This window comes from Drosophila erecta, unplaced genomic scaffold (genome assembly GCF_003286155.1).
Source record: "Drosophila erecta strain 14021-0224.00,06,07 unplaced genomic scaffold, DereRS2 tig00000000-arrow-pilon, whole genome shotgun sequence".
Taxonomy (NCBI): domain Eukaryota; kingdom Metazoa; phylum Arthropoda; class Insecta; order Diptera; family Drosophilidae; genus Drosophila; species Drosophila erecta.
Genome location: NW_020825194.1, coordinates 18,742,272 through 18,759,880, shown reverse-complemented (window position 1 = coordinate 18,759,880; position 17,609 = coordinate 18,742,272). Strand labels below are relative to the sequence as shown.

General features: G+C 48.0%; 2 protein-coding genes across 2 annotated transcripts in view; one reads left to right on the top strand and one right to left on the bottom strand.

The window, feature by feature from the left end:
* Window positions 1-17,609, bottom strand: part of LOC6552626 (stAR-related lipid transfer protein 13) — an 87,097-nt gene that overhangs the window by 20,549 nt on the left and 48,939 nt on the right. The window contains exons 5-6 of the mRNA XM_015154717.2: window positions 13,336-14,051; window positions 2,943-3,539 (exon numbers count right to left, since the gene is read on the bottom strand). Coding sequence (XP_015010203.1) covers window positions 2,943-3,539; window positions 13,336-14,051 — 1,313 coding nt within the window. The remainder of the gene's footprint in view (window positions 1-2,942; window positions 3,540-13,335; window positions 14,052-17,609) is intronic.
* Window positions 5,150-8,427, top strand: LOC6552630. The gene is made up of 3 exons (XM_026975988.1): window positions 5,150-5,889; window positions 7,088-7,479; window positions 7,561-8,427. The coding sequence occupies exons 1-3, from the start codon at window positions 5,357-5,359 to the stop codon at window positions 8,301-8,303; spliced, it is 1,668 nt and encodes a 555-aa protein (XP_026831789.1). The 5' UTR covers window positions 5,150-5,356; the 3' UTR covers window positions 8,304-8,427.

Genomic DNA, 17,609 nt, shown 5'->3' with positions numbered 1-17,609 from the left:
TCCTCCTCCGGACATTGTTCCCTGATCGCCGATCACTGGCCGCTGGCCACTGACCACTGCGCCCTATCCCCTGTCCAACGGCCAGCTGGCAGCTCCTCCTGATTTCTGTCGAGCATCGTGTTTGTTTGCCTTGCAGTGATTTGCAAGTTCTACTTAAGTCAAAGTGTCTGGGGCTCGTTGAGCTGCGGAAAAGGCTTTTTGTGTGTCGCGGCCTTTTGTCTGGGCAGCCTTGCACGGCCTGCACTGCGAGAAAAGTCGTTACCCAAATGGAGGCAGCTGGGACTGAAGATTGCAGAAGGAACATCATGATATGCCCATATTCCCAGCCCTTTCGCTCAGTGCCGAGCAGCATCTTGTGCATCCTTCACATCTGCTGCAGCATCTGCATGGTTCATCATCATTAAGCGCATTGCGTTGGCCGCAGATGATGCCCCCTGCCACACGCATGTTGCATGCTGCACAAGATTCACTTTCGCAGGGCGCATCTGAACATGGGCCTGTGCCCCATCGATCCCCATGAGCATTGCGGGCCACTAAATTGTTGCGTTTTGGGTTCCGCTCGGTCTGCCGCCGTGTTGACAGCCCAGGCAAAAAGTGAAGTGGAGTGTTCCGCCGGCTCCCTGGCATCCGACTTTGCTGATCTTGCTGCAGGGCGGCATGCTGACCCAGTTCATTCTACTCGTGCACTCCTGCTTTCCAGCGAAACCAAACCAAACCAAAGCCAAGTCAAACCAAACGAAACGAAAAGCTGGAAAACTGGCAAAAAATGAGATTCTGCCTGCTGCTTTACTTTCATTGACAGTTTGTCCAGCCGATTTTTGGCAAACCGAACACGCACTTGTGCCCTCGATGCAAAGGCCGATTTGGCTGCCTTTGATTTATGCTGCCGTTGGTGGCTCATAAATCATGGCCCTCAGTTCCACTGTCTCACTGACTGATTGACCGAACTGGCAACTGGCAAGTCGGCCGCATTCTTTGGCTTAATTAGTGCAGTGGGGCTTAAGCGCTTTTAATTGGCACTTTTACCTGAGCGATTAGGGCGAAATATGACAGCTGCAGTGAAGGGAGTGCTCTTTTTCACAGTCACGGGACAGTATCCAAAAATTCGACAGCTTTTTTGCAGGCGGATGGCAAGAGATACAGTTGCGGTCGCAAAAATATGGACTCACAGCATACTAAAAGTATGGCAAAGCTACTTCAGTCAGAAAATATCCCTTTGCACTAAGTAAACGTAATAAAACACACACTTTAAACGAACTCTTGCTGCCTATGACCTATTTGTGTGGCCTCAGCTGTACTTGGCAGTAAACAGATCCAGGCAAAATGATTTCCGCTTTCCTTTCGGCCTGCAACTAGAAGGAGTGCAAAGGAAATGGGCCAGGAGACGATATCGATTGGTGGCAAATATTTCGAGTTGTCAACAGAAACGCCAACAATGGAGCCCTTCCCCATCCGCACTTCGCCTCCCCGGTGGTTGTGGGTTTTTGGGGTTCGCTTTCGGTTTTCGGTGTTGATGTCGTGTTTTTCCACCGGCTTGGCATGGCACGCGTTTTGAAAATTAATATTTGTCTTCTGGCAGCCAGTCGGCTGCTGCCTTTTTGAGGTTTTTCCACCTCAAAAGTCGGGGACCCGCGAGGGGCATAAGCATATGCATATGCAGCCGTGGAGGAGACCGCAAGCTCAGTGCCGTTTATGTGCCGTTTTGGATTATAAATGTTTTAATTAGATATATTCGGCTTGATAAGCCAGAGACAGCTAACAAGTTGGTTGGTCTGTTTCGGCGTCCCATGGTTTATGGGCCTCGACTGGTCGAAGTGGGTCAGCGAGTTGGCCAAAGATTGCAGCCACTTTTCCCAAGACAAAGAGCAAAGCACTTGGAAAAATCTAGTGTTAGTTTAAGCACAAGCTTTAATAGCTGAAACTATTCGAGTTTCTGTTGTTATCAATGTTTCCGTTTTATTATATTTTCAGCTTCTAAGAGCAGCAGCTCCTGTTGGCTTATCAAGGAGTTGAACTGCCAGCAGCTTCATAAACTTTGCCCTTTTCCTCCGCGTCCCTATGATTCCAATTAGAGCATATTTTACGACTCTCTGCGCGGCAATCAATCTCCAATTGTCTTTCAATCTGAAGCTGGGTAAGAACTGCACTAATTAGAGCATTTTATTATGCATTTTATGGCGCAGCGAAGCCCCGAAAAATGCAACTCCTATAAAACATGCCGTCTATCCTATTCAAACGGTTCAAAGTTTAACTCGTTCAAGTGCCAGCCGCCGAGTGACGACTGTCTATCAACGGACCAATTCCGTGGCCCCCACTGCCATCTGGGTGCTCATCCTCAGCTCCATCTCCGACTCCTCAACTCCGCCGGCCATAAATTTCACGCGCCTCAGTTGCGCATCCGGCAAATGGATGGATGGATGGATGGAACATATGGCAGTTCTTGAAAGAACATTCCTCACTCACCGAATTTCTGGGGGAAGTTGGCCCTTTTTGGGGGCAGGCCGTGTGTGTGGCCCCCAGAGTTTGTGTGGCTGCCTGTGTGTGTTGACAACATTGTTGTGATTCAGATTAAATGCCTTTGTCTTGAGCGCATTTTATCTAACCCACATTCAGAAAATATGCTTAGCTGTTTGCTCGCTGGCATGTCGAAATTAAGGCAACCAGAGATTACACGGAAATTTCAGAGATTTGAGATTAGGAAATCTCAGCATAAGCTGCAGAACACATGCATACACCAGGGGCTCAACCTTCTTTGGAATTTTAAACGCTGATTTGCAATTTAAAAGTCATTCAAATGTGTCCCTAAATAGGCATGGAGTATGTAAGCGCCTTAAAAACGGCGCAGAGAATCGCTTTCATATCTTTAGGTCCTTTTAATGAAGTTAATGAATTGGATACAATAACCTATTTAAGGCTGTTAGTATTTTGAGCTGTGTACTCACGTGCTTCTCTGGTTTCAAGACGAGTCCGTTCTGCTGCTGCTGCTGCTGCAGTTGATGCTCCAAGATGGAGGATGAGCCCTTGCCAAGGCGACTCTGGATGGCCGCCGAGGCAGCTGCGGACAGGAGGATGGGCGCCGTCCTGGAGGTGGGCGAGCTGCTGGCAGAACCGGAACCGGATCCTGCGGCCAGGGCCGCCAGATGCGGGGGAAGCTTATCGCCGGCGGCCATCAGACTGTCCAGATCACGTAGGAACTTGCAGGCCCAAATGTTAACATCGTCCGCCTGGACAGGTGGAGTGGGCATGGAGTTCGTCGTGGTCTTGCTGGGACTGAGGGGCGGCGGGGGCAGTGCCCTTAGTTTAGTTGTCACTGGCTTTCCTGATGTGACTGCTCCTGCTGCTGCTGCTGCTGGTGTGCCCGATGTGGCTGTGGTGGCTGTGGTGCTGCTGCTGTCAAAGCCGCTATCTGATTCCGTGGAACGAGACAATTCATCAAGCTGCTGGACTCCTGCCTGCGATAGCCGCTCCTCCAGCTGCTCACGGAGCTGCTGCTCCAAGCGCTGGACCTTGCGCAGCTCGAAGACCTCGTTGATTTCCCGCTGAAATTAGAATGGCAGTTGTAGTGAGGTGCACTTGGAGAAATAGTGGACATGGGGGATATTTTATGAAATGCTCTATAATTTAATGTTTTGGCACAAACAATAATAGCACCAATCCACCGTTTAATCCCCTTCGCTGTTAGTTTTCTGCCCAAGCAAAGAAGACCCATAAATTGCGCACTGTGGTGGAGATTAGGTTTTGATTAGCGCTCTAATTGCGCACATATATCAAGGCAGTGGTCTATTAATCGCGCCCAGAGCGCCACATTCGCGTCCGCAGAGAGCTTCTTCTAATGGCCCCCGACTATGATGTATGTTTGCTTAATTTGGCCCGCAAACAGGGCCAAAAAGAAAGGCCAGGACACGACCGCAGGAGACATCCCGGAGAGACATGGGCACAATCAAAGACAAATAAATTAGAACACGACCGCAGAGGCAGCAAAGGTTTTCCACACTCGCATCGGAACAGAAAACTGCAGCCACGAACTCCCAGCGAAACACGACTCGAATGCAAATAAATTGAAATGAAGCAATTTGTTAGCCAGATTAAACACGGCTAAAAAGAGCAGCCAAAAAGCAGAAAAAGGCAAAAGCACTGGAAGAGAACTCGGATGGTCGCCAGGGAAGATCAGAGACAGATGGAGCCCACAGGGCTAACAAAGTCAGCGAATTACTTAATTAAAAATCGTGGCCCAGACCCAGAACCCAGAACCCAGCAAACTGGTCCCTGTGCCCTGTGCCCTTCTTCCCGGCTCCCCAGTGACATTAATAACGTGCAGTGCTCATTACTCAACAATTGTGTTTTTGTTTGCGGGCCCTTGTTTCCCCCTTTTGCCCATTTTTCCCCCTTTTTGTGGCGGCTCCTGTTGCCAGAAGGGCAACTGCCAGACAAATGCGATCGAGCATTAGCAGGCAATAAATTTTCAAAGGTAGTCTATTGCTTCTGGGGGCTTGAAAGAAAGCCGCGTGCTCCAAGATCTTATCGACGGGCCACTCGGGCATTGGTGAGCAGTTGGCTGGCTAATTTGTGAAGGCGGTTCTGGGTTCACAGGTTAGGCAAACAAAGCCGGACTCCAATCGAGTTTGGCCCACTGATTCACTGATTCGGCTGATTTCAAACTCAACTGGTGACGTATGAGAGTTGGCTTGGGGCCATCTCAAGTGGGTCGCCACATTTCCCAGCTCGTCGCCACATTGCGCACAATGCAATTTCTTTTTATTAATTTCATGCTACGCCGCTTATGACAAACAATTGGCATTGCCGGGCCTCGTGCACTGCAGTCATTTTATAAAAATGTTGTAAAAACATAAACATATTTTTGTTTGCCAATAGTGATCTATTCATTGCTTAATAATAGTGAGGAATTTCAATGTTTCATTTTATGACGAGGCATGGCGCTCAGACTGGAGCATTTAGTTTGACTCTGACTCCGTTCCGATTTCTCTGAGTGCTGTCATATGTGACCAGGGGTCTGTGGAGCGCGACTAGCAGGCGTATTCCCAAAACTCCGCGGGCCGCTCCTTTGGCCTTTGGATCTCGTCTCGTCTCGTTCTCGGTCTGGTTCTGGTGCTATAAAAAGCTGGACCGCTGGCCAGTAACTTTCAGTTTCAGTCGCTCCGTTTTTCTAAGAGCCAAATCGCAGCGGATGCCGCGGACTGGCTAACTGGCTAACTGGCTAACTGGCTTCTTCAAAGTGGCCGACGAGGCAGGAGTGGAGTGAAATAAAAATTGGCACAGCTTCGAGAGACTCGAGTCGGAGTGGCTGAGTTGGAGTCCAAAGTCGGTCCTCGATCCTCCATCCACGGCGGCAGACAGCATGAGGCTCACGTTGGCCTGGCTCAGCCTCTGCCTGGCGATTTATTGCGGCGGTGGCCATGGCCATGGCAATGTGGTCCTATCTTTGCCACCATCGCTTATCGCCACGGCCACGAAGGCGGCCTTGAGCCACCAACGGCAGCAGCAGCAGCAGCAGCAGCAGCATCTGCACCAGAAAAAGGATGCACGCGTCCTGTTTGACAGCCCCGCCGATGCACTGCGCGATATGCTGCACAACGGCAAAGGCAGTGGAGCCATGGATGCTGGAAAATTTAGCCTGGTCGATGTGGAGCAGGCAGCACCGCAGCGCTCTGAGGATTTTAATCGAAACGCAGATGATTTAGGGGCCAGGCAATCAGCGCCGCAGGAAATTGCAATGGGAATGGAACTGGGCATGGGACTGGGTCTGGGTCCGGGACCCAGCAACTATCGCACCACGCCCCCTCAGCGGTATTGGGGCCAGCGTTGCCAGGGTCGATCCGGCGGAGCCAGCAAGTGTCCGCAGGAATACTATCGCACCATGCTGGCGGCCAGGTAAGAGTCCAGGATGTGGGTGGCAAAGTGGCAGCCAGAGATTGGCCAGCAGGTTCAAGGCTGCACAGAAGGAAAGTCGAGAAAGTTGAGCAGCTCGTTTCCGCCTTACATGTAAGCCGATTTGGCAGCCAAAGTGCCGACTTAACCCACTAAGGCCAAAGCTATCCATTTGGGCCGTCCTCAGTAGAGCATTTTAAAATTCCCCAAAGATGCCAATGTCTGCCACAACTACTTTTTGGCAAAGAAAGTTCATTTGTTCACCTGTGAATATTGACAATCTGGCCAAACGAGGGTTAATGCTAACCCTTTTCAGGGCGCCAGGCTCCGCCGAAAAAGGTTAACCCAAACCCACGAGAGGGGCTACAAATCGTCGACAATTTGGCTGTCGACTGGGAACACGCAAAACCAATTAATGGGCGTGAAAAAATCAGTACCGCCGATTGCAGTTTTGTTTCAAGTCAGAGCCAGGAGACGCCGCCACGTATGTTGATTTATTTTATAAAATAACAACTGTCAGCAAATTCATTGCCCCGAAACGAAATCGAAACGCAAACTGCATTACGAGTTTCACTTTTCATTTCGGCGAGCGAGAAATATTGCTCTCGCCCAGCTTTTGTTTTATTTTAAAACATTTCTTTCTTTCCTGGCTGCGGCTTGTAATTTAAGCGGAATATTATGCTGTGTTGAAAAATTATTGGGCGCTGCTATTAAATTCGAATTAATCATCTCAGGGCTGGGACCTTATCATTATTGTTTTCTGTTCGCTATGTTCGCTATGTTCGCCTTTGTTGATTTGTTAAATGTTTGATTAATTAACCATGAGCCCGCATAACTTCGATTGCTGTTGCTGTTCGTCTAATTTGTAATATTACACAGTAATTTCTGGGGAATTGCCTCAAATTGACTTTTGATTGAATTGGATCAGCCTGACAGCCTCGGATAAGCGAAGAGTTTAGGCGTTTTTTTGGGGTCACATGTTGTGAGTGGGAAAAAGAAGTCCATCAATTTGGTGTCGTCGGTTTCAGTTAATTTTTGAAAAGAGAAACTCTGGCCAACAAGCGTAATTGAAACCCATGGCCGCAACCCACGCTCCAGACCAAAGAGAAAAATGTGAAAATGTGCTGTTCCTTAAACCGAACAAATTACGGGGCATTAATCAGACTATAGAAACCGCAACCTCATTATTCCGCCTCATCAGGAACAAAGAGGCCCTGTCCCGCCTCCACATGCAGCTGAGTTCGATGCAGGATTCTGAATCGGGGGCCAGCTCCTCCTCGGATTCCGAGGAGGAGGACGTGGACGACGCTGACGACGTTGACGACGAGGAGCAGAACAACAACGAGGTCTTCATGCTACTGACTGGCGAACAGGATCTCATGAAGTTCCTGCACTGGGCCATGCAGCTCCTGTATCCCATTCAGCGTCCTTTGGGCAACCTGAGCGATGGCGCTGCCGAGAACTACTACCCGGGAATGTTTCTGTGGAGGAAACTGAATCTATCCGGCCACTTGGAGCCGCCTCTTATTGTGGATGAGCCGCAGTATGTGCTGGTCAGAAGGGAAAAGCTGTTTGATGGCTATCAGTTTGGAGGTGAGTGCGTTTCAAAATCTGCCACAACCTTTGGGTAATCTACTGTATTCGGAGTAATGCTAACTCGACGGCCTTTTACAGGAGACATGAGCAAGGAGAACGATCCTTTCATACCGCCTCGAGGTCGCAAGCACAGCGGATCGCTGGACCTGGACGCCCTGATGAACCGGTACGAACCCTTCGTGCCCAATCGCGGCAAGCGCGACAAGGTCAAGGATCTGTTCAAGTATGACGACCTGTTCTATCCGCATCGCGGCAAAAAGCATCGCAACCTCAACCTCCTCCAAGTGGACGATCCCTTCTTTGCCACCCGGGGCAAGAAGCTGCAGCTCCGGGATCTTTACAACGCCGACGATCCATTCGTTCCGAATCGCGGCAAGCGGCACTTGACAGTCGGTGCCGGGAAATCGGGTGAGCGGGTGGCGGGTGCTGGAAAATGGCCAGATGACAGCAACAACTACTGGCCGCTGAGAATGTCAACGCATAAAATTAATGGTTACGATCAATCAGTCAGGCCATCACTGTCACTGGAGGATGCTGCTGCATCATTGGCTTCTTGGCGACTGCCCGCTAATAGATTGCGCTCGACAAGATCAATGTCAGCCGATCTGCCGCAGCAATTGCTGTTGCCCCAAGTCCGCTTCATTGGCAATCCGAGCATGCGCCAGCAGCGGCAGGTGAAAACCCCATCCTCATCCTCATCCTCATCCTGGCCAGCGGAGGAGCGCCTCCGGAGCTCCAACGATGCCCACGGGACACAATTAACGCAATCGCACCCGGCTAATCCACATGTGGACACTGATACGGACAACCTAAACATTTAAATGCGGCGGGCGAGTTTCGTTTTCGGACTGGGTTTATTTGGCTCTTGAGTTCGCGGCTTGGGGCACCGTTTTCCTCGACTCATGTAGACAAAACTATATGGCACACAATAAAGTACAGCATGCAATTGATTGTGAGAGAAATCGCATCGGATCGTTGCGAGCTGAAGGTTGATCGGCTGCTTTGCCCTTGGGGACGCCTTTTCAGAACTGCACTGCGAGAAACTTGTTTCAATTGGGGGCTCAAAACTGCAGTTAAAAGCAGTTAAAGTTACCCAATTTAATGGAACTTTATCCATTCTGAACCCGATTGACTTGTATATGCAAAGCCTTTTTTCCCGTGTTCTCGGCGAAGGTCTCGCCCCGTTGCCCTTGGCAAAGTGGTTGCAGCGCGAGTATTCCTATTTTAATTGTATTCATTGGCTAATTTATCGCTAAATGCAATCAGTATTGTGCCCAGCATCGAGTCTAGACGCCGATGGAGCCCTGAAACCCAGCTGCAGACAGTCGGGCGTGGCACGCAGTTGATGCCACATCAGCGATATGCTGCCAGATATACAGATACACGGATATTGTAGAACAACGGCAGAAGAAAACCGAAAACAGCTGCTGAGCGACTGCAAAGGTCAGCCCTACAAGGGCCATGTAATCCCCAAACGCACATCAATCACGCGAGTTTGGCTTATTAGCCAAGCACTGGACCTTAAACAAAAAGCGGGAGAAGCACTGAACTTGTAAGCCACTGTGAGCTGAAATTTTCCACTTCAGCCGATTTCTGACATTGACATTGACCACATCGACATCAACGTCAAAATATTTTTCTTTTTCCTCATTTTTTGTATTTTTTTTGTGTTTTTGTTGTATTTTTGGTAAGCCAGCGACCAGCTCGCTTTGTTTTTGAACAAATGACCATTGAAGGTCATAGCCAGGTCCAAAAGCGGGCAGCAACAAATTGGTTAAATAATACCCATGTGCTCCTCCATCTCCATCTCCATCTCCAACTCGATTTGGCCTCTTTATTTTTCGTTTTCTGGTAGCCCGACGTCCGAGCGATCGGTCCGAAATCCCCTGAAGATCATTATAATTTCAATGGCACTTCACATGGAGTGTGTATATGCATATATGTGTACCTACGTTTGGTTAGAAGAATGCAGGCAAAGCCGTCCACATATGCTCGTACTACACATTTTCTCGGAGTTCAACTCGCGGCTGGGCAATGACACTTGAAGTGGTTGGCTCACGTGCAGCTTTTTCAGAGCCAGAATGGCTGAAACCGAGGTGGAGGCTTTGAGTTGGGTAAGCTTAGTGCTAAACAGCTGTGACAGCTTCGGAAGAAATCCCAGTAGCCCAGCTTACCGTTCTTACATAAATCAAAACAAAAACCTTTAAGTACCACATTCAGTCCTATTGGCAAAAGGTTACGTGGAGGTGGCGGTGGCTTCGATTGTTCGGAATTTGTAAATATGGTTGTAGTAGGTGTATCTTAAAGCGATGCTGATACAAGACTTGAGTTTTACAAACAGTTCATTTGGTTATTCTCCTAAGCTATTCATTCATATTTCAGCAAAGTGAGGCAAATCCTCCTCAGGCTTCCATTTGCTTTCAAAACTCTGAAGATCGAGCAGCAGGCTACTTTGCGTCACTTGTGGCAAGCGGCTAGAGGAAAAGAAAGTCCGGGCAAAATGCGATTCCCAGTGGTGAGCTTCGATTCGGCATCAGCAAATTGGCTCAATTTTTGTGGCACGGCCTTTTGGTTTATTTGCTTCTTTTTTTTGACTTGGTGGCTGCTGATTTGCTTGTCGGAAAATATCAACGCATTGTCAGCGAGCCGAACTTGACAACTGGCAACATGCAACGCTGCAGCACTGCAACTCTGCAGCACTGCAACGTTGCAACTGCAATTGTAACGCGATCAGCATGAGTAGCTGGCAGCCTGTGACAGCGGCTTAATTGCTGTCTGCAATTATGATTGCTGCCGGTGAAATGGTAGAAGTCTCTTGTCGCTTCACTTTCATTTCAAAGTATCAGCTTCTCAGTTTTTTGGTGTTTCAACTTCTCCCACAGCCTTTCTGCTGTTTTTTTCTGTTTTACTGATGATTTTCTGACTCCATTTGGCATCATCGGAGGCCTGTGGGATTTTCTTTGGTTTTGCCAGATCAACTCCCGGTTGACAAAAATAGTAACGTGCAGGCAGGCGCTGCCTTTTATTGCCATTTGTTTTGGCCCGTTCGCCGTTTGACGTTGACAAAAAAACGTCATTTGCAAATTGGGCAAAGACAACTTTCTCTAGGCAGCTGCGCCGTCGCATTTGCAGTCGCATTCGCATTCGCATTCGCCAAGTGACAGAGCCATTGCATAAAGCCATATAGATAATCCTAAGGCAAGTCGTCGCCCACATTCATTAACAGCATTCGCATAATTGGCTAAAGCAGATACTTTTGCGGGTTCATCGAACCAGCCAGAGCTGCCAAGCCCAAACTCTAAACTCCAAACAAAAATCGAAGAACGAAAGATCAAAAATCGAAAAATCGAAAACTGAAAACTGAAAACTAAATCCAAAAAACAATCCCTGGGCGCAGCAGCAGCAGCAGGCTTACGTCTTAATTTCCCATCGCCACTTTGTCAATATCTATAATTAAAATCATTCGAGAACACACGCAAACTGTGCGCCGGACTTATCAGATTTTCGAATGGCAGAAAGGCAATATTTATACACGTTGTCATGCTGAAAGCTTGATTGATGCATTAAGCTTACTTAGCCGCATAGTCGATGCTGACGAGCGCCAATTAATGGCTGCTTAAACGGGAAAACTCCTCCCCATCCCCAGTCAGCCCCAGCCAGCTTGTCCATGTAAAATTATGGAAAATCTGTGCAAAAGCCAGTGCTAATTGATGCAGGAAGCGCGACGAAAAAAACTAGTTGCCACCGCCTGTCATGGATTCGCTTCGTTTCGTTTCGGTGCGTCTTAAATGGGTCAGGCGGTGATTACCGCCTCCACTAACGCATTTCATAACTACACTTCGAAAATAGGCAATTGCAATAATAGAAAAAATGGATGGAATTTCACATTTGAATATTCGAAAAGCAATTATAGTTTTATTGGGTCTAAAGTGATACCAAATAGGTCAACTAATACATTTCGTTTCCACTTCCAGCATTTTTTGACTCAGTGTATCCAAATTAAGCCTGAGGCCACGCCAACAAGCGTCTTAGCGTGTAACGGCAATTTCCAGTCAAAACGTTGCACTATTTGTCATAATAAATGCGCACAAAGGAGACGTCGCCCCCCACCCACTGCTTTTGGCCCGAAAAGAAAGGCTTTTGGCCTGCGTGGGCAGCGCTGTGACACATTTTGTCATCATTAGGCACAGTTGCCGGCTAATAATTTCAATTTAGCCAAAAAATTAGTTGCATTTGGAGGTGGAGCAGGGGGAAAATGTGTAAAATGTGTAAAAAGGCGTTAATAACCGCAGTGTAAGGCCATAAGCCGACAGCCCACGCCAGGCCAAGAAAAACTAAGCCAAACTAGGCTTCGGCTTAGTTCGTTTCGACTGCTCCAAGGAAGGGGGCGCTGGGGGCGTGGCCGGGCACTAGATGGGTGTTAAGGTGATGACACTGATTATAAAATGCGGCATATGGTATCTGGCACATGGCGTGCAGCCCGGACTGCCATAAAGCCATCCCGGTTGATCAGCGGCGATAAAAACGCCTTGCACTGATTTGGCGCGGTAAAAAACGCAGTTAAATCGCCGGCGTTTTCCGCGCGATTTGTGGGTGCTCCATTCTGGCGCAAATGGCGAAAAGGCACTTAAGTCGCGAAGTTTATTTTATCTGGAGCTCAGCACATGCGTCGGAGAAATTGTACTTCATATGCACTTATAGAGTAGTTATCTTCAGAACACTAATGGCGAATATAAGTGTCCTATAAACTACAGGTTTAAACTAAACTTGTCCTGAATCTCGCACTACTAAAAACGCCATAAAGTCGTTATCGTTGATAAAGGAGTTCTACCAATTAAATGGACCCTTAAGAAGGATATTTAAACAGCATGCTACTAAGCCACTTTGTGGGAATTAAGTTGGCATGTAATGCTTTAAGATTGCAGTTCAGATATAATCGATATAATCAAGTTCATAGTGCGGCTTGCACACTTTTCCCGACCACCGACCGCAAGAACGAATCGTAAACGGAAAATGCTGCGGAAAATGCGCGTGCGTGCGTTTATGCTTCCGCCATGAGCGGCAAATAAACATAGTAATAACAACAAAATCTGGCAGCTATGAGGGAAATTCACGCGAAACAGTTATAAAAGAAGACAGCGCGAGGGAAAAGGCGGGGAGAAAATAAAATAAAATAGAAGAAAAGAAAAGCCCCGGCCGTTGACGTTGCCGTCATCGTTGATGTGTGTGTGTAATATTGCGCTTTCCGGTGCAGAAACATAAAATTTTATGTACTCGACCGCTGACGACAACCCAAACGACAGCCAAAGCGGCGGCGGAAAGTCGGGCGTGCAACACGGCGTATGCGCTACATATTACGGCTGTGTGTGAGATCGCCTTAACACATTTTTCTGTCACGCAAAATAATCATTTGCAAAATCACGCCGTGTTGACAGCAGGGCGCGGGGAGGGGCGTCGAATGAAAGACTGGCACCCAGGCAATTGTGTGATTACACTGGGAAAAAAGTGCCAACGATCAGGAACCAAAGAAATAATTTAAATATGCCTATTAGTGGAAAAACAATCTAAGGAATCCTCTCCAGCGCGTCTGTTATTCCAATAATGTACCTCCCATTTCAGTACACATTTTTCTCACTGCACTTAAGTGTGGGTTTGGTTGAAGGGGACAGAAATGGTCGCTTATTATCATGTGAAATACCAGAAATCGAACAGACGGCGTCAAGTGGGGCAACCACCCAACCCTCGCAACATTCCCCAAAAGTATCCCCCATTTGGGGCGAAGATTGCGCAACTTGGGAAAGAAAGAGCTCTGCATTTCCCAGAGCCAGCAACCAAACAAAAGGAGGCACTCACCTTGACACGCTCCAGATACTCCTGCAAAGCTCCGTACGGATCCTCGCCATCGACGTCCAATAAATCCAGGCTGTGAGCCAGGTCCAGGTTGTCCAGTGCGGCCAATTCGGAGTCGGCCTTATCGGCAAATTGCAGCTTATGATGATGATGCCCCTGAACGGGCGCCGCCTGGCTTAAGAATTTCTTATCAGCTGTCATGGTGTGGCTGCCTGGCGATGTTGCACCCGTTGCCGATGTGGCCGATGTTGCTCCTGTTGCAAGTGCAGCGGCAACATTGCTTCCGTATTGGCGAGTTCGCGGCATGGTTGCACAACCGGTGCTAAAAACGCTCGGAGCGGCAGTTGCCACAACAGATGTGGTGGCAGATGAAGTCGGCCGACCATCAACGTCTCCGTTGGCCGCCACATCACTTAATCCCGATTTGTAGCGCGTCGTGTCAGCGGCGATTGCTGACGTGCGGCCAGATGTTGCTGCTGCAACTCCTCCTGTTGCTGCTGCTGCTGTTGCTGCTGCTGTTGCTGGCGGCACAGTCGCCGCCTGGCCGTTGATAAGCGTTTGATGTTGCTGCTGCTGCTGTGGGTTGCTGCTGCTGTTGCTGCTGCTAATTGCACTTTTCACATCTTCCCCTGTCATGTTGTTTTGATTTGTATTGCTATTGCACTGCACTTTAGCTAACTTCTTGACTTTGTCATGTTGCCGCGCTGCCTGCTGTTGCTCTGTAAGTGAAAAGTAAAGCACACACAAAAGATTATAAGCCTGGCTAATCGCGGCCATATATCTGCACATAAAGCTGTCATTGCATGGACGGCGCACCCCGAACAGTTTTCCAACTGAGAGGGAAAATGAAAAAGCAGCAATTCAAGACACATGTGGCTTGAGCCGAGTTCGCGAAAATTTCTGCGCTAATCGCCGCGAATTGTCCACCAAATGTGTGCCATTTAAATTGTCATAAATTTTGCAACATGCCCCGCACATGTGTGGACTTAACTCCTTTTTATTTGGCATATGTGTTTGCCTGCGCGAATGTTTTAATTAATTTCGTACGGGCGCGAAAAAATTGCCGGCAATTATTTACATGCACGAATTTATGGCTCACACCAACCTCAACCATTTCCCGAGTGTTTCCCATTATTTATCTGCACTGGAGTTCTATTATGGAGCTGGGAGTCACGCCCAAGGAGTATGAGCTTGTGGAGCTGCAAAATGGGTCATCGCCATCAGCTTGATGTGTGTGCCTCATATGGGCAGCATGACTAACTTCGATATATTTATTGAATGTCAATTTTCTGTAGTAACCTGGGTATTTAAAGATCCCTTCCCTGAAGTGCAAGAGTCGAGTCTAATCAAAAACACCACATCTCTCCAGACTCTCGCCCTCATAAATGCTAATAAATTCGCAGCGAATCGAATCGAATCGAATCCGAAATTCGCATAGGGGCTAAGGTTATTTGAACTTTTGTCAAACGGAAGAACCCCGCCAAGCGGCCGGCATTTGTCTATATATTTATTTAATTTATTTTTCTTTTTTTCGGTCTTTTTGTTTTACCCCTTTTCTGGTCGGGGGCAAGTGAAACGGTTAAAGAGCGCTTGTGGTTGTTGCTGTGTGGATTTTATGGGTTTGATTTGGTTTTTGTTTTTATTGCGCATGCGTGCGTTCGATTCAGTTTTTTGATTAAAATGTCGCCGCCACCGTCGCGACTTGGCGACAGTCGTACAGCAATTCCTAAAAGCCAACAGCAACAGGGGTCTTTGGGCCGCCTCGAGTGAGCGACTGACTCCACCACTTCTGCTGGTCGAAAGGAGCTTGGCATTTAAAAATTCTGAATCGCATGCGTTACACAACGGCCCGTGGCGAGCTCGTAAATCAGCGGCTGCAAACGAGAGTCAGTCAGAGTCAGCGGCGGACAGGGACAGTTGGCCACATTTTATGGGGGTCTCTCTGCCAATTGATCGTTTTGGCCCGATTGGCAGGCCGCCAGTTCAGGCCGAAGTCAGCGCAGCCAGCCAGGCCCACACTCCCCTGCACTTTTCTTCTGCTGCATTCGAGTATTTTACCTCTGCATTTCAATTGTGCAACGCTAACGGGACTCCTGGCCCATAAGGACGGCTCTTTGCCGCCGTGTGGGTGACGCGTTGCAAGCTCATGGGAGGTCTTCCCCAAATTCGACTGCACTCGCAAACCTTTTCATCAGGATGTATACTAACTAAATGAGGTTTGACTTCTATTTAAATAGGAGTTTTCTACATTTCTTTGAAGAATCAAGGACTTAGGGTAAAGCGCATTCCAAACAAACTTTTTCAAGTCTTATGACTGGCTCATTTTGGCTACAATTCGGCATTCTAATTAGCAGTTTAATAACAGGATATGTACACATACCGCAACCATTGTTCTATTTGATGACTGGCCACAAATTCAATTCTTACTTCTTACTTTTGGGGAAACGGGTACCTCTGCAAACACGAACAAAGAGCTCGAAAACAAAACATTTCTACGCATTTAGCTCATTTGCTTATTTACTTGAAATAAAATTGTTTGCCGGGTGTGTCCGCTAAATGGCCACCGTCCATTCACCGATGGGCGTGTGTGTTGGTTTTATTTTATTTCTCGTTTTGCGGCTGCTGATTGATTCGCTGTCTGAGGTCACTCCAACGTGATTAATTGTCGATTGGAAAAAAACACAAAACGGGGGAGACGCTTGCGGAGGTGTCACTGTGTGTGCCTAATTGAAAACAATGCAAAACTACAAGCCATTTGCTTGTGAAGCACACACTCATGGAAAGTCCCAGTGCGGTCAATATTTGCCTGCAGCTTGTGCACTTTGCAGTTGCTATTTTCCCCCTGCGCAGGGACCTACCTCAATGCATTTCATCTGGACTGGCCGAGTGGCCAGAGTGACTGGGAATGAGTAAATAAATAAATGAAATGAGCTCAGCAGAAGCTGTCAGCCCGGCAAAAATGCACCAGCGAGCACTCGGACACTTGGACACGCGATTAGCGGGCGATGGGCAAGAAGCAGCTCGACTATCCACTGTCCAGCAGCCCAGTCCAGCATCCAGATGCGAAAAACTCTGAACTGACGTGTGTCGGGTTGGGACAACGTCTTCGTCATGCCGCTCAGCGCAGATCAGAGGCGCCCTAAGACGCCGCCCGAGTGCGGATGATCTCTGGGCTCAGTGCGATACCCTTTCCAGGGAGCCTTCCCCTCCAAGTGAATGAGAATGGCACTCTACTATCATCTATCTACAAGTAGATACGCGTTCTAGTGGCCAAAAACATGTGAAACTATTGCTATAATCACACCGAACTTTGCAGTATAGATACCTGCAGAATTTCCAAGGGTATTCAAATATTCGGCATCCCACCGCGCGGGCGAACTAAGGGCAGGGCTCTTGGAGGCGGGAGCCTGGGGGCTCGGGTCTTTGGAACCGACGGGCTGTGGCGGCTTTCAAGCCTCATTTGCCTATCAAAATGATATAATACGCACTCATGACGTCGATTGCCGTGTGTACGTGTTTCCTGTTGCGCCTTTTGTCGCTGCCTCGCTGCTTTATTTCTCCTTTTTCCACATTTTCATTTTTATGGGTTGTGTGCAAAACTGCAGTTTATGGGGCGTGGCTGGAATCAAATGGAGTGCACTTTACGGCTGGTGACAATGCTGACCGGGGAGTGTTTTCCTTTCGGCGTTTTTTTTTTTTTTTTTGGGCGCCTGCAAGTGCGTTTTCGAGCTGCACCCAAACTGCAATCGTTCGGCTTTTACGACTTTCCCGGTCGATTGCCAGTGCCATGCAGACGCATTTATAATAAATATTTTTCACATTATTAATGCCCATAATGCACAATGGGCGGCAGACTGTTGGTGGGGAAGTTTTTAATGCCGCCGTAAGTGGCTTTTTATTAAACATTGCGGCTTTAATTGATTTGTAATAGATTCGACTCTTTGTATTAAATGCCAAGGGTGTGTGCCATGTTAACGGAAACCCAAAGGCTCCACGTCATGCATAATTCATGCACTTTTTCCCGGTCGGAACAATATAAAGAAAAGTAACAAAAAGTTATGCGCACGCCCAAAGTTTCTACAAATTTCCCTTACGTGTCAGTGTCGTACTTCATTTATTTACCAAGTATTTTAGTAGCGCTGTAATTGCATTCAATTGGTTTCACTGAATTCCCAAGTAATTGCTCGTGCAAAAGTGATTCAGATGCTTGAGATTCAATATCTGAAATTGAACTCACTTTCCTGGCATTTATGCATTATCTCTGGATCAGCAAACAC

Coding starts and splice junctions, on each gene's coding strand:
- LOC6552630 (XM_026975988.1), top strand. CDS start 5,357: ATGAGGCTCACGTTGGCCTGGCTCAGCCTCTGCCTGGCGATTTATTGC. Junction 5,890..7,087: donor CGCACCATGCTGGCGGCCAG/GTAAGAGTCCAG, acceptor CCGCCTCATCAG/GAACAAAGAGGCCCTGTCCC. Junction 7,480..7,560: donor TGATGGCTATCAGTTTGGAG/GTGAGTGCGTTT, acceptor GGCCTTTTACAG/GAGACATGAGCAAGGAGAAC.